Source organism: Poecilia reticulata, chromosome 2, assembly GCF_904066995.2.
Source record: "Poecilia reticulata chromosome 2, P_reticulata-male-v2, whole genome shotgun sequence".
NCBI classification, from domain to species: Eukaryota; Metazoa; Chordata; class Actinopteri; order Cyprinodontiformes; family Poeciliidae; genus Poecilia; species Poecilia reticulata.
Genome location: NC_088831.1, coordinates 36,584,154 through 36,597,498, shown reverse-complemented (window position 1 = coordinate 36,597,498; position 13,345 = coordinate 36,584,154). Strand labels below are relative to the sequence as shown.

The window sequence follows — 13,345 nt, the reverse complement described above, 5'->3', positions numbered from 1 at the left end:
AGCAAATTACCTTTTTTAGAGTGGTTAAACTACTTTAGGTAAATAATTTCTGCCTTAGTGAAGATATGAATTAACATTTTTTCAAATTCAGTTTGGTTAACCACCTTCATGCACGAGCTGCAGAATAATAAAAATCTCAACAAGAGCCTGTCAGGCAACATGAAGAAGGTCAAAAGATATTTTTTAGGTTTTTCCAGCAGAAAAATGAAATGAAATTCATCTTGTTGACCGAGACAAAGACTCTGACCAGGTTTGTACTTTTAAGCAGGTTTATTGAAAGTTGTGAAGTGCAGCTGTCAAGTGCAATTGTAGGTATTTTGTCATCTCATCCGGTCTTTGAAGAAACATGCACAGAACATGAGCATACAACTGATACACAGAATGAAAAACAATAACATCTTCAGAGCCTGTTCCTTTGTTTTGTTTTCTTCCCAAGTTTACTTTTTCAGATCCAAAAGGGTTTCACTGTCAAAAAGAAAAGAAAAAATAAACTCCAAAAGGTGCAATACTTAACAAAAAGAGCAATGAGAAATGGTGCACAGTCAGAGTTAACGTTGCAGTAAAAGAGTTGGGCAACATTGTTGGTTGTTGCCAGTTAAATAACCTAACCCTCCTTCCAAAGTCCAGAAATTACAGCATTAAAGATGGCTGACACAGATTCCTCCGCATCAATCTGCGTGACCTAGATAGCATCTGTTCTTCCTTCCTCTTCCTCCTTTTTTACATCCTACTTACACTATACAGAAATGTACATCTGCCCGTTGAACTTTTACCAAGAAAAATGCAGCTTAGCCCAAAGTGTCGATGGAGGCTGAGGAAGCAGCAGTGAGCTTCATCGAGGGCAAAATGACGAGCCTGAAAGGGAAATACTGAAAATAGATTTATCATCATCTTCACCGTAAGAAACCAGGTTTTTGTTCAACCCACAGTTTGAGTAACATCATCAATGCTGCCGAGTGTTGAAAATACCCTCCTCCCCCATTCCAGATGGGGACTTTGACGTGATAATAACAATAATATTAATAATAATGGCTCACAATCTTTTTCTGAGAAGAACTTCTTCATCTCTCTCAGGATCTCGCCTCGGTAAAGAACCGCTTTTTATTTACATCTTTCAGCAAAACAATGACAACCAGAACCACCAGAAGCGCCTGCTGCTGCTGCTGCTGCTGCTGCTGTCAGCGTCAAAGCCGGACACAGGCACAGTGATCTCATTTTAATGAAAGCATAACGTCGTCACTGACTGTTTCTTCATGGTAGCACATTCTTGTTGATGACCGAGGGTTATTTGGCAAATGTGTGATGATTCCTGGCCGCCTCACACACACAGCATAGGAAGATTGTCCACTGCGCTCGCTCTCTCGTCCCGCTGGCTGCATCCTTCAGAGATAAATATGTGCAAATTCTCGTCTTGACAGCGTCGACCTCCGGCTGAGGAAGGCAAACTGCGGCGCCGCAGCCGCTAAAACGTGAGAGGTCGCTCAGTTTGTGTTGTCGGGCTACGCCGAGGGGCCAGCGCTGTGCGAGGCGGGCTGGGCCAGGCCGGTGGCGGCGGCGCTGGGCGGTCCAGAGGGCGCGGTGGTCTGCGGGGCGGGCGGCGAGCCGGTCTGGACCTGGGCCTGGAACTGAGCCATCTGCTCTGGGCTGGCCAGCGTCTTCAGCAGCGTGTTCTCCTGCTCCAGCTGCGAGTTTCGCTCGATCAGCTCCTTGATCTGCTCCTTCAGGACCTCCACCTCCTCGCGCACGGCGTACATCAGGTGGCTCTTCACCAGGTCCTGCAGACACACACACAGTCAGTGTCACCAATCACAAGTTTCTGACCCATTATTGATCCTTAAAAAGCCTGACCATTCAGATCTGCTTTATCTGAATTGTTGCTAGAAAGTGGCTGAGTTGGAAACAGACGGGTGACTGTGACCTGGTGGGCGGGGCCAACAATCAAACCTCTCTAACAGGAGGAAAAAGTGGTCAGTGGTCGATTTTAGACGTTTGCCGAGGATAAGATCATCTTCACATGTAAGTATCAGCCCATCACAGATCTCCAAAAGTTGAAGGAAATTGGCGCCGATAAATCAGTGGTAATTAGCTAAATCAGTGCTAATCAGTGCAAAATCTATTAGTGACCAGTGTACTCTTTAACCCAACGATGGGTTAAAGAGTCTCCTTGGTGAAACGATTGGAAACACAATGAGACGGTCGGATTCTTCATAAAAATAAAGAAAATTATGGACAACCAAAAAAAACTGGTGCCTTCAGTCAGAGGCGTCTTAAAATTCACTGCAATACAGACTGCTTTGCTGCCAATAGCCATCGCTGTCTACAATATCTCTAATTAAAGGAGTTAATTAAATTTTAATCGAATAACCGATCTGCACGCCAACGACTTCAGCAAATGAAAGTGACCCGGATAAACGGTCAAAAACATGTGGACACTTTAATTAGGATGAAACAACTGATTTATTTTTATTGTATTTTTTATGTTTGCCTGTTTTAAGGTTGGATAATTGGTTTTAGGTATTTGAAATGTCTTCCAATTACACATAATTACCTGGCCATATTTTCATGTTTCCTGTCGACGTTTTTCAGGATTAGAAAGTTTCCTGGTGTTTTTCCCAAACAAATAAATATCTGTGAGTAAAATGAGGTTTCAGCAACTTTTCTGTCTGAATAAATAAATTCCAACAACTGGATGAAACCAGTGGAACATTTTGTTGCTCCAAATTACGTGTCAAACGTTTTATGTTTCTTATAGTTATATTTATTTATATAACTATATTTAAGACTTTGGAGCTTGTCAGCAAATAAGCAAATTCCCCCTGGGGATCAATAAGTTATATTATGTTCTAAACTGAAGGCCTGTGGGCCAAATCTGGTCCACCAGGAGTTTTTATGTGGCCCTCTAGACTCTAAAGAACCTTAAAATATTTATTTTAGTCACTCAAATTACAGATAAGGTATCATCTGTATATAGCAAAACTACATTATTATAAAAGGATGTTGAATATTTAATGTTACTATTAATATTTCAAGAGTTTGTTGATGGGTAATTTATTAGTGCCTTCAGCAATAACCAGCCCTTTGAGAATATTCATGATGTTGATCAAAACGTGCATCAGGAACTTATAAAAATTAGTTTGAAATAAAGATTAGGGCTGGAATCTGTATTAATCAGATTAATAGTGATGAAATAATCGTCAACTAATTTAGTAATCGATCATAAAATGGAAAACACAGACTCAGAAGTAGGTCACTGACTGAACCAACAATCAGATCAGTAATTAACTGTTCAAAGAATATTAAAAATAAAAAACCTGTCAATACGTTCTTTCAGAAACTCTTCAAGCAGCCTAGTTTTAGTTTCATCTGGTTTAAATATTAAAAAATATCCTATTAATCATGTTTTGATCCAATTATTGGAAGTAATTTTAGTTGCAGATTCAATCTTCGCTACAAATGATCAAGTTTTCAGTAAAGGAATGATGGGTTGTTGCATTTTAGGCAATAAAATGTGTATGTTCATATTTAAAAAAGGAATTGGTTATACACTTGCCTAGTTTACTGCATGTCTAATATTGTATAAAAAAAGACTTCAGTAGTTAAATTTAAAGAATCTGCAGAATGTGTAAATTCCTTTTATCCGATTAATTGATTAATCAACATAAAATTGTTAGTTGCAGCTCTAATAAAATGTAAAACAATAAAAGTGTTTAATTTTGTAAACATGTCTATACACAGTGTTTTTACAGACGGGGGAGATGAAGCAGAATTAGTGCAAAATGCAAAATGCAAACTGCGCTAAGGTGAACAGTTTGTGTCCAGGATGTGTGTGGTCTGCAGAGATATTATCGACTATGTTTAGCTTTGTCAATCTATTCCTTTTTTAGTCTTTAATGCCATCAAGATGCAGATTTTGTGTATATTTCCAAACACTTTTGGTGCCTCTTTATGTAGGAACAAAAACAACTGATAAATCCATGTGTGTAATTTACATGAGAATGTAATTAACTCAACTCTCATTTCACTCAAGTGGAAACAAAAAATAATATTTTTTCTTCTCAAAAAGATCAGGAAGGTTTAGTAAGAGTCTCTGGATTGTAAAGGCTATTAATCGCTGATTAAAACCCCAAATTAATTGGTAAGTTAGTGAACAACTGCACAGTTTCTTAGAGTAAAAATTACCAATCATAATTAAAAACACTAAATGGACCCTGGTACATAAGAATCTATTACTGTGGCTTCAAGTAGTCGATACACAAAATATTGTTTCAATATCAACACATCACTTGATGCCACAGAAACGGGTTTTTGTTCTACAGGAAGTTGAAGGTTTCATCATCTTCTTAGTTTTCTAAATCTGAGCTTTTCTTCAATAGTGTCATTTCTGCAGTGAATGAGTTTCTGAAACAGCGGATATCCTGCCGGCTCTGGACAAACATGTTTCAGTGAATTAAGGTGAAAACACAACACAAGGTGTGTTTTTGTCCTGCATAACATTACTGGAATGTATCCGCCTGCTTTAGAAATGTTTATATAAGGCGATGATGTGGCAGCAGAAACGGTAAATAAGTGAACAATGTGATGCCACTGGAAAAAAAAAGGTATTTTAAACTAAATTAATTAAATTAATCAATTATTGTAAATTAAACAGGTATGCTTTAAGACAGTTCTTAATTTCTAAAAACTCATATTTAATATGCGTTTAATGGAGGATAATTTGGTAGCGTCAGCTTTTGTTCTTGACCCGATTCTAAAATGGTTAATGTGCCAAAATAAAACAAAATGTATATCAAATAAGAGAAGCAAAAACTGGAATGAACTGTACTGGATATAGATGTTGTGAATATGATTAATATTAAAAAATAAGCCTTTAAACATTAATTTTTGTCTAGTAAAATATATTCACATTTTGAACATTCATATTCACTTAACTTCATAGTTTTATTGTCTTTTTTAAAATTATGTTTAGCTTTGTCACTCTAAAAAATATATTTTAATTTTTTTTAAATTCACTAACAAGTTGAAAAAGATGTGAATGTCTGATCCTTTGTTCTTTATTTGCCATAATCCATAAAAGAAAATCTGAGAAAAACGGGCAAAGATGAGGAAGAATATTCCTTGGCTGCCAACTCTAACTCCACCCACATGTCGGATCATTCAGCCAATCAGAAGGCGAGATATTTATACCAAGGCGTGAGAGTCTTCCAGTTTGCCTAGCAACAGCCCTGACAACGGAGATGGCGAAACAGAAAACAAACCGCAATTTCGCTTTACAGAGCATTTTAAAATTTTTATCTTAAATTTAATTAAAAACAATAATGAGATGACGCTACATTAAAACACTGAGACGAAATAGAATAAATATTTTCTATGTCGTTGTTGTTTAAATTACAACTGGATTTAGTTATCGTTTGTAACAGAAGATTGAATTTAATTTTACGTAGTAGAACAGACGTGAGATTAAGGAGAAAAACTGACCATTGCTTGTTCAATCTTGTTGTCGATGGCCACCACGCTGGCTCCGGACGAGCTGCAAGGGAAAAAAAGAGAAATAAATACAACATTTCCAGCCGCGCCGCGCTGCAGTGAGGAATGAAAAGACGGGAGACGCTCTGCTTTTCTCCTCCGCTGTAAAGAATGTGGGTCGGGACCAGGAAGCATCTGGAAATTTCTCTAGACCCCGTCGTCCTGTTTCACAATAAAGCCCCCTGTGCTGGCGAGGTTTTTACCTGCTGTCGAGCTTCAGCCGAGAGCTGTCTGAGCTCAGCAGCGACGACAGAAACGAGATGGAGAAATTTCTCAGCTGGCAAACGCCTAAATCCATGGCCACGGTGTAGCACGACGCATTCATCCTGCTGCGGGTTTACTAACTAAAACAGCCCGGAGTCCAGCCGCCGCCTCACCGCCTCGGACCGGTGCCTCCACTCCTAGCGGCCCAGTAGAGAAGCTGGAAGTCCCGCACAGCCTGAGCCCCGCAGCGGTACGGATGCAGTCCAAGGTCAGCTCATCTCAGCGGCACACAAAAGGACTGCGGATCTCCACGATCCCGCATAATTTATCCCGCGACAGAGCGGGAAGCTGGCTGCGGATTGGTGGAGGCGGAGGCTGTTTTGAATAATTCATGCGGGGACGCCCCCACCTGCCCGCCGACGGCGGCTCTGCGTGAAAACTCCTGCAGAGGAGGAGGGAGAGGACCAGGAGGAAGAGGAGGAGGAACTACCTTCAGCGGTCAGGAACTGGACCGGGACAAAACTGCTGCAAGGACAACTATCCCTCCGTCATCCCGAGAGGACGGGTCAGGACTCGGTGGTGCTTCAGTACCGCCATAGTTTAGGATTTTTAAAACGAAATTCTGTTAGCAGGGCCGGATTTACAAACGTGTGGGCCCCTGGGCTGGAAGCCATTTTAGCCCCCTATTCATTAAACAGTATTTTACTAATTACAATAATTATTGGGACAATTTTTAGTCGAGCAAATTCATAACACGCATACGACTAGCACTGTTATAAACGATTATTCTGACAATTAAAAAAAACTTTATTTATACTGCCATAACAGCAGTAGTATCGGATATCATCATTGGCCCAAATTTTCATATTTGTGCGTCCCTAACTACTTTGCTGTAGTTTAGAAAATTAACCTGACATTAATGGCTGACTTTTTAACATGGACAAAATATGTACAAAAATCAGAAATTTTATCCAATTTAATAATAAAGCGACAGGTTCACAAATACACTTCTAAAAATGTCTATATTTTAGTTTTTAGTTTATGTATTTATCTTCAGCCACTTTAATAGATGAACTCTCACTTTAATAGATTAACTCTCCAGCCATTTAGCTTTTGTGTCCATGTTAGCAACGGGATTTGGCTCCTTTGCAACACAGAAAAAAATATTTATACCACCAAACCGTTTGTTACAGCCGGGATTGTAAGAAATTTATTTTCTGGTTCGTCTGTAAAAGCTACACTGGGTCTCAGCTACAGCAGCCCACCATGTTATTCGCTCCACCTGTAAAATACACCCGCTGCGCACTTCGCTGCCGGGTTCACTCTGAACCAGGCAGCAGCTCCAGGAGGCAAAGGGCGGCCACACTCCAGGCATCGCACCAGTCAATTTAGGAATGCGTATTTGCCCCCCGCCCCCCAAAAAAAACAATAAAAACCTGGTCATTACCATAACTCAATGAAATCTGAACTTGAAAACTGGACACTGTGCTGCTATCACTTAGCTTTCGCCAACAACTCGTAGGCGGAAGTCAGAGTGTTGTGCAACACAAATAATCACTAAATAGTAAAATATATTTTAATGAAGCTTCGAGGCAAATAATTTGCCTCAATGAATTTCAATAATCAAGGCACTCGAATCCGTTGAGGAATCATTACAGACTTGGATATTTGTAAAAGTTCCAAAGGATTCAAGTTGTACATGATTAGCAAAAGATTCAGCAATACATGAAATTGTCAGAGACGGACAAAAATATCTCAAGGGGAAACGAAAAATGCACATACTCAAGATCCTTGTTTTTGTTGTTGTGGAGCAAATTTTGTGTTAATTTGACAGAAATTTAGAATGAAATGAAATAAATGCCCATGACACTATTATAAGGAGCAAACTACTTATGGGACTGATTACCTGGACAAAAAGGCTAGTAGCTTTAAAACGGAGTCTATCAGCTGTAAAGGAATTTAGCACAAACACAGATTAGCTTGACCAAATGCCGAGACCAAAAGTATACCTTTACAGTATTCAAATATTTCTAATATCAAATATTTAGTGCTAGAGTAGTAACATTTCTACATCTCATACAACTTTACTGCTCTATTGCAGGTTATCGTTTAAATTATGCAAACATGCAGATTGTTTAGGGGTCAAAAATTATAATTAGGATAAACTTTAAAAACCTTTAGCTTTAGCCTCCAGAACCAACAAATCTGGATTCTGTTATGTACTGGAGATAAAATATGAATTTATAACCTTTCAAACACTTTACATTAAACATCCTGAATTGTCCCTCTTCTGTGTTGGAAGATTTTGGACACTTCATTACTACATGTAAAAGAAGATTGTTTTGTACAACTTAAGAACATATGTGAACAGATTTATAATCTTGTTTCACACAGTAAAACTTGTAAGACAACAGTTTTACAGAGGAAGAAGAAATGGAGTGATTCAATGTGATGATGTGCAGTATATACATACACTGCTCCCGTGTGGCCATTTACGGTACTTCACATGATGCTTTACACTTTAATGGTTAAAAACAATTATAAATATTTACATAAAATACAAGGAAACATAAAAAAATTGATGGGAAACTCAAATATCATGCTGCCCTTATTTCTCCAGGTGGAATATTTTTCTTTAAGGAGGATTCAATGTGGTCAAAATGACTCAAACAACACACCCTAAAAGTGAACTCAGCTTCACAGATGGGAGGATTTTGGTGAAAAATAATTTATCAGCTCAAATTTTGACCTCAGAAATTTACTCCTTAACAAAAAACATTCACGCTCCCACATTCAACCTTAAAACTGCTGATATTTGATAATATTCATATTCATTCAATTAACAGTAAATTTCCCAGAGGCCACTGTAAAGGTCACAAGTAGCACTGATGTCGAATCTGCCAGAAAAACAAACACTATTCATTTTATACTTAAAAAAAAAAACACGACAGTTCGTTAATATTAAACTTGCAGAAAAAAGATGCTGCTCAAAAAGTTTTAAATATTTGTTTAATTTCTCTACAATGTCTACAAACAAATGAAGATTTTGCACATTTACCCTTTATATTAATTACTGCCTTACTTCATAATCAGACATAAAAAAACAAAGGTGCAAAAAGGAAAATGTAATCCCAATAAATACAAAGAGATAATTGTTTTTTAAATTTAATTAGAGGTTCTAGAACGGTGCATCAATTAAGATTTTTAAATTATTCTCTTTGCGTTTGTTTACATGTGATTCAGAAGTCACCCGTGCGATTGACACCATTAATGCAAATGTTCTCACTTCGGAAATTTTATGAAGACGTACGATTTTCACCAGTCATCTCAACTTTTCCACATATCTGACCAATAGTCTTAACGGTTTCTGTACTTCCTTCTTTTCTTACCAATCACTGCATCTCGGCTGAATTTCAACTCTTTGCCTCCTTCTAATTTCACTTCCTATTTGTGACCCTAAATGGTAATAGTCCTTTTTTAGTTGCCATTTTGAGATGTTTTATAGGATGTGCTTAAATTCTGTAAACAGTTCATGTTAACTTGAATAAAAATATGAATGACAGTTTTTCTATATATAATTCTTTACAAACATCAAAATAAATTAAATGGTTGTTGTTCCCAACAAAATCAGTAATCATTTGTGCATTTATTCTGTTTTTACTCATTTTTTAAAAAACATTTTGCATTACAATAAACAATCCAGAGTTAATGAATGAAAACTTCCTGATAGCATGGCGGCTAGCTGATTACTGCTAGTTCTGATTGGCTGTTTCTGACTGAGCGGAGTAATTATGCAGAGCAGGGAGGAGATTATTATTATTATTATTATTATTATTATTATTTTTTTTTTTTTTTTCAGAGATCATCTGTCTCATGTTAGGACAGCAAAAGTTTTAATACGTATGTAAAATGTATTTTTTTAGGTTAGATGCTGCAGCTTTAAACAGAGGTTCGGTGTGAGAGTCACTACCAGGTGGAGCAGAAGCGGCGCTCCGTCTGTGAAATATTACTACCTGTAGCGCGGAGCAGCGGTTCAACAGCGAGAGCAGAACCAGCGTCTTACATCGCAGCTCGAAGACTTAAATAATTTTGCTGGTTATTTGTTTAGCTTTCTGACCGTCATGCTAATAATCCGGGTGAGTGTTTGTAGCTGTGTGCTGCTTTACCTGCTATCTGATCCTCCATGTTTTTTTTACTGCAGTGAGCCTCGATGTAGCCAAACTCCGTCAAGTATGGCATTGTTTTTATGTCGTGATAGCTTCGTTGTGTTGATGCATTTTGACCTGCTTCAATTTTCCGCCGCAACACGCAAACTTCCCCATTCACTCAGTGCGTTATAGTTCCACATCGCTTAGGATTTGTTGCTGCACGTTTGCGCAGTGTGAAGGAAAGAGGAGACCAGCTGCACAGGCAGGCTGCGAAATGAGATGCAGGTGATCGGTATCGGCAACAAGAGCCAATGATCGGCGATCCCCAATCATGCACTTTTTCACGGAAATCGGCCGATTATGATCGGTGGCCGATCAATCGGCACACCTCTACATTTAAGCTCAAAAATTTTTAACTTTGATCACAACCTTTTGAAAAATATGCCACAAAAGCAGTAATCATGGGCTGGAACAATCTCAAAAAAACAACATTGCAACATCCTGGAGGGACTGACGGGGTGTGGTGGTAGAAAAAGAAACTTCAGGGCATTTACTTTAAAAACTGAGTCTCAGGCAGATTTATGCAGTGCCGCTATAAAGTCGGCTTCAAAGAAATCCTCTGCTCTCTTCTGATCCTCAAACACCTCAGGACTCTCTGTACCAGGAGCCCAGACGCTTAAATAAGGAACGCTAAGCCGCCATGATCTCTTCCGGTTTGGTCCCTGACTGGAAGGCGGTTTAGCCACTTATCCACACCCAAATAGCCTGCACACCTGAAGCTCTTAAATGAGTCGACTCCAAGAATAGATCCTAAGATTGGATGTCTTTCAAAACACGTTTGTTCAGATCGTTAAACATTCTTTCAACTCTGAAATAGCTGAGTTTGAGTTTAGGAAAATTACACAACTTTTCCATCATTCCTCATCACTAATAAAATCCACTCTGTGGGTTTGAACTGGTGTTTTAAACTGGTCGAAGACCTTACTGGTCACACCTGAAATATTAAATCCTGCCAAATATTGCATTCAAACATTTCTCTGAGGATGCAATTTGCACACACCGATATTCTGCAGTTCTAAATCACTGGATAATGGCGTTTTACTGGCAGTAACAAAGTAAACTACATCACTTAGGGAGATATGGACTTAAAGTTTTATCACTATATTTTGTGATAATGATAAAAATGATGAACTATGCATTAGAGGTGTGCCGATTGATCGGCCACCGATCATAATCGGCTGATTTCCGTGAAAAAGTGTCTGATCGGTGATCGCCGATCACGGTCTCTTGTTGCCGATCACACAAACCGATCACCTGCATCTCATTTCGCAGCCTACCTGTGCAGCTGGTCTCCTCTTTCCTTCACACTGCGCAAACGCGCAGCAACAAATCCTAAGCGATGTCGTGTGGAACTATGACGCATTGATCAGAACTAGCAGTAATCAGCTAGCCGCCATGCTATCAGGAAATTTTCATTCAGTAACTCTGGATTGTTTATTGTAATGGATTCTGTATTTGCCTTTGAATGTTACGTTTTATACTTGAATTTTTTTGGCAATGTTGAGAGGTTTTATTTTGACTTTTTACATTATTTAACCTCTTCAGAGCCTTCATATGTTTTCAGTCTGTTGGAAGATAGTTTTACCGATAGTACAATTTGCACAATGCCTGTTTTGTTTTTTTCTTGGAAAAAGTTATTAAAAACAAGTTTTTGTCTAAATTAAGGTGAATTCATGGTTCCTTTTTCCACATAATGTAACCGGTAGTGCTTATGATTTAAAAAATAATTATGTGATCGGTATCGGTGAACGGCCCTCATTGGTAATGGGAATCGGCAGGAAAAAATCTTATCAGCACATCTCTACTATGTATGCATCACTTCTTTTTTAGCGTGAATGTGACGTTTTGTCACAGCAATTATAGCCACACAATACAAATACTGCTCTTGAAAAACATTTATCTTTTCTAAAACGATTCTTTAGGACGCCACTAAAATAAAAAAGATTGTTTTGCATCACTAAACTCCACACAGCAATTGCATTTAATCAAAGTTTAAAATTATTGGTATTTACTTATGCTTTCATTGAATGAACAGTTTTGAATTTTTTTTAATTAATTGGAATTTATCATGGGAAAAAAACATTCAGAATAATTGAGTCAAAACGTTACAAAATTGTATTATAAATACAAAACGCATATACAACACCTTCATCTGTAAATATGTTTTAACCAAAACTCCTCAAGTGGCAGATTTAGCTTAACTTTGTTCACTAGAGAAAAGCGATATTATAGGATTCTGAGCTTTTCTACAATTTTAAAAAAGGAAAATATTTATTTGCTTCTTTTGAGGTATTTCCAATGTTGTATTATAAAAAAGCTTAAGAGGTTAATAATTTATACATTCATCAATTAGTTGCAGCCACTGTAGTGACGTTATTTCTTCATTTGGGTTTATAGTGTCAGGTTATTTCAGCTACATCAGGGAGGAAAATTAGTTTTTTATAATGTTTTTCTCAGTTTAACGTCAGTCAGTCTCAGAGATAGTTTATCTTATCTGTAGTTGTGCGTTTTATAAAATGGAGATAAGACACAGGAGCATGGAAGCAAAAGAAGGAAAAAGAGTTCAACAGTATTTAAAATAAACGGAAACAAAAAGTAAAATCTGGTCGTTGCCCGGGGCTAGAAATGATTTGATTATGCCAAAGAGACGCATTAAGGATTTGTTTTACTCATCCCTACCCTGTTTATTTACATGTGATTCAAAGTTCAGAGAATCCAGCATTGACTGAACCTTTAAAGGCTGAAGAAAGGATATCGTAAAACCAGCTGCAGCAGCTACTGCAGCGTCTGACCCCTGACCTGCCTCTCCTTTACCTCTTGAGGTGCTGCTCCAGCTCCCAGAACAAAAGCTTCACTGACATCTCGTCATGGCCCTGAAGCCGGATTCCCTGCACCCTCATTGAAACGTCTCGCAGCGGGAACATTTGGATCCCCTCCACGGAAACAAGCGAACCCCTTGAACCGAGCGGCTCAGTTCGGCCGGAGAACCGGGTCACGGCGGCGCACGCATCGGCCGGCGGAGCCGCGTCCTGATTCAAACGAACGATTCTGATGATCCGGTAAACATGCCTCTCATCTGTGGCTGCTGAGTGGAGTGAATTAAGTGATGCTGCTGTGCAGGAGGTGACGCGTGGCCATGTGACGCGAGGAGTTACGTAAACCTTCAACCCAGATTAGCGTTTGGGCCGGTGATTTCCCTGCTGTGGCACCAAGAACGTATCAGACGGAGACGTTCTGTGAGTAAACAGGAACACATCAGCAACTTTTACGCTATGCTGATAGGAGTTCATCCTTCACAAAGTCTCAAATACTTTGAGCAAAGTCTCTGACTCTGCAAGACAAGAAGGCCCAAAGCAGCACAGTTTAGTTTTAAAAATGATTTCTGGCGTTTCTCGTTACCCTGTCAGTAA

The 13,345-nt window shown here is 38.7% G+C and overlaps 1 protein-coding gene across 2 annotated transcripts; it reads right to left on the bottom strand.

The window, feature by feature from the left end:
• Positions 1 to 251: 251 nt before the first annotated feature.
• Positions 252 to 13,031, bottom strand: LOC103460977 (TSC22 domain family protein 1). Of its 2 annotated transcripts, none has more exons than XM_017302339.2 (3): positions 12,750 to 13,031; positions 5,476 to 5,527; positions 252 to 1,775 (listed from the first exon to the last, which is right to left on the bottom strand). In XM_017302339.2, the coding sequence occupies exons 1-3, from the start codon at positions 12,857 to 12,859 to the stop codon at positions 1,500 to 1,502; spliced, it is 438 nt and encodes a 145-aa protein (XP_017157828.1). In that variant the 5' UTR covers positions 12,860 to 13,031; the 3' UTR covers positions 252 to 1,499. The 2 variants fall into 2 exon arrangements, with proteins under 2 accessions (XP_017157828.1, XP_017157826.1); XM_017302337.2 differs by lacking the exon at positions 12,750 to 13,031 and adding an exon at positions 5,727 to 8,663.
• Positions 13,032 to 13,345: the final 314 nt, after the last annotated feature.